The 1,778-nt window shown below is 29.9% G+C and overlaps 1 protein-coding gene across 2 annotated transcripts in view; it reads right to left on the minus strand.

Moving 5' to 3' along the window:
* The window catches only part of gins1 (GINS complex subunit 1 (Psf1 homolog)), an 8,662-nt gene extending 8,415 nt beyond the window's left edge, over positions 1 to 247 (minus strand). For both annotated transcript variants that reach the window (XM_061745482.1, XM_061745481.1), the window contains exon 1: positions 55 to 247. In XM_061745482.1, coding sequence (XP_061601466.1) covers positions 55 to 129 — 75 coding nt within the window. In that variant the 5' untranslated portion in view covers positions 130 to 247. The remainder of the gene's footprint in view (positions 1 to 54) is intronic.
* Positions 248 to 1,778: the final 1,531 nt, after the last annotated feature.

Genomic DNA, 1,778 nt, shown 5'->3' on the forward strand with positions numbered 1-1,778 from the left:
TCTGTGTTTTAATCAGAATAAAGGAAGGAGGAAGCGTCTCCCCGGGAAACTCACGTTGAAGGCGGGCAGCTGTCCGTCGTTCATCCGCTGCAGCTCCCGGACCAGCTCCACGGCCTTCTCACAGAACATCCTGGAACTGTAAATCACGAACCTGCCACGCAGAAAACAGGGTTTTACAACCTTTAATCCGTGGTTAAAACGTCCGGGAGGATGTTTTTGAGACGGTCACTTTCGCGCCAAATCAACCGTGTTGTGATCACGTGACGCGCGACGTCACACGCCGGAAGTCGCTTCTTTTTTTTTTCTTTATTTAAATCTTGAATATACAATGAAGAAAAATAATGGATATGTATGTATATATTATATTATTATTAATATATATTATATTAATATATATATATAATAATAATATATAATATAATAATATATATATTAATAATAAATAAATAATGATAAAATAAATATATGTGACATATTTAAAAATATATCATATATATTTTATATCAAAAATGCATATATATAAATGCTTTAGGTTCTTACCAGCATGGTATTAACCATTAATATATATGCAGACAAGGGGAAAAAAGAAATACAATGAAAGATTAAGATCAAAGGCAAAATAAAAATACAGATAGATTCCAGCACCAAATTGAAAAAAAATAATCAAAAAAAATATATATAAAGGACAAGACAGTTGAATGTAAATTAGAAAGATAAATTAATGAAAAATAAAAACAGCATAAGATAAGATAAGATAAGATAAGATAAGATAAGATATCCTTTATTTTCTCCCTCAGTGGGGAAACTTATTTTTGTTGGCAGCAGTAACTTAGCACACACATGCAGGGGAGAGGAAAAAAGACTGAAAAGTCAGAAATAAAAAATATATAAAAAATACAAAAAATATATATAAAATATGTATAATAATGCGCGAGGGTAAGTTTCATGTTAACAGATTCAGTGATTTATTTACAGATGCCGGCGGTCTTTTGTTCCTTCGTGTTTTTCCATGATTAGATCATCCTCAGATATTGATCAAGTTCTTTTTTGAGTATAAAGAGTTCAGGCTTTTTCTGTGGATGAATTTACAACTATGTATGTGAAACTTTGCTAAAAATAAAGAAAGACTTATAAAAAATAAAGCGTCACTATCTTTGTGATTAAAATTATGAAAACCAAAAATAACATTCTTATAATAAAGATGAAAATCAGAAAAGACAGAATCAGCAATATTTTTTTTTTTACATTTATTTAAATCTTGAAACACAATAAAAGATTAAGATCAAAGGCAAAATACAAATACAGATAGATTCCAACACCAAATTGAAAAGAAATAGACAAAAAAAATATATAAAGGACAAGACAGCTGAATATAAATTAAAAAGATAAATTAATAAAAACAAAAACAGCTTAATGTGCGACAGTAAGTTTCATGTTAACAAATTCTTATAATTCTTATAATCAAGATGAAAATCAGAAAAGACAGAAACAGCTAATATACTTGTGGAAGTTCCTCCAGAATTTAAAAGTGAATTAAATTCACATGAGCAGAATAAGAGAAATGTTTCAGGATACTGAACAATTAACATCTATATCTTTATTAAATTTAGTTTTGCAGGGTAGAATTTGTGTATCAATTTAAAAGAGATCTCTTTCATTTTAGTTGTTACATATTATATAGACCCCTTTCCGTGTTTGTAAACAAGTATGACGTAGGCAAGCTGCGCGCGCATTATTGCGGCAGAAAGACGGAGTTCATCACAGTTTACACCAGCCGA

The sequence above is a fragment of the Cololabis saira genome, chromosome 17, assembly GCF_033807715.1.
Source record: "Cololabis saira isolate AMF1-May2022 chromosome 17, fColSai1.1, whole genome shotgun sequence".
NCBI classification, from domain to species: domain Eukaryota; kingdom Metazoa; phylum Chordata; class Actinopteri; order Beloniformes; family Belonidae; genus Cololabis; species Cololabis saira.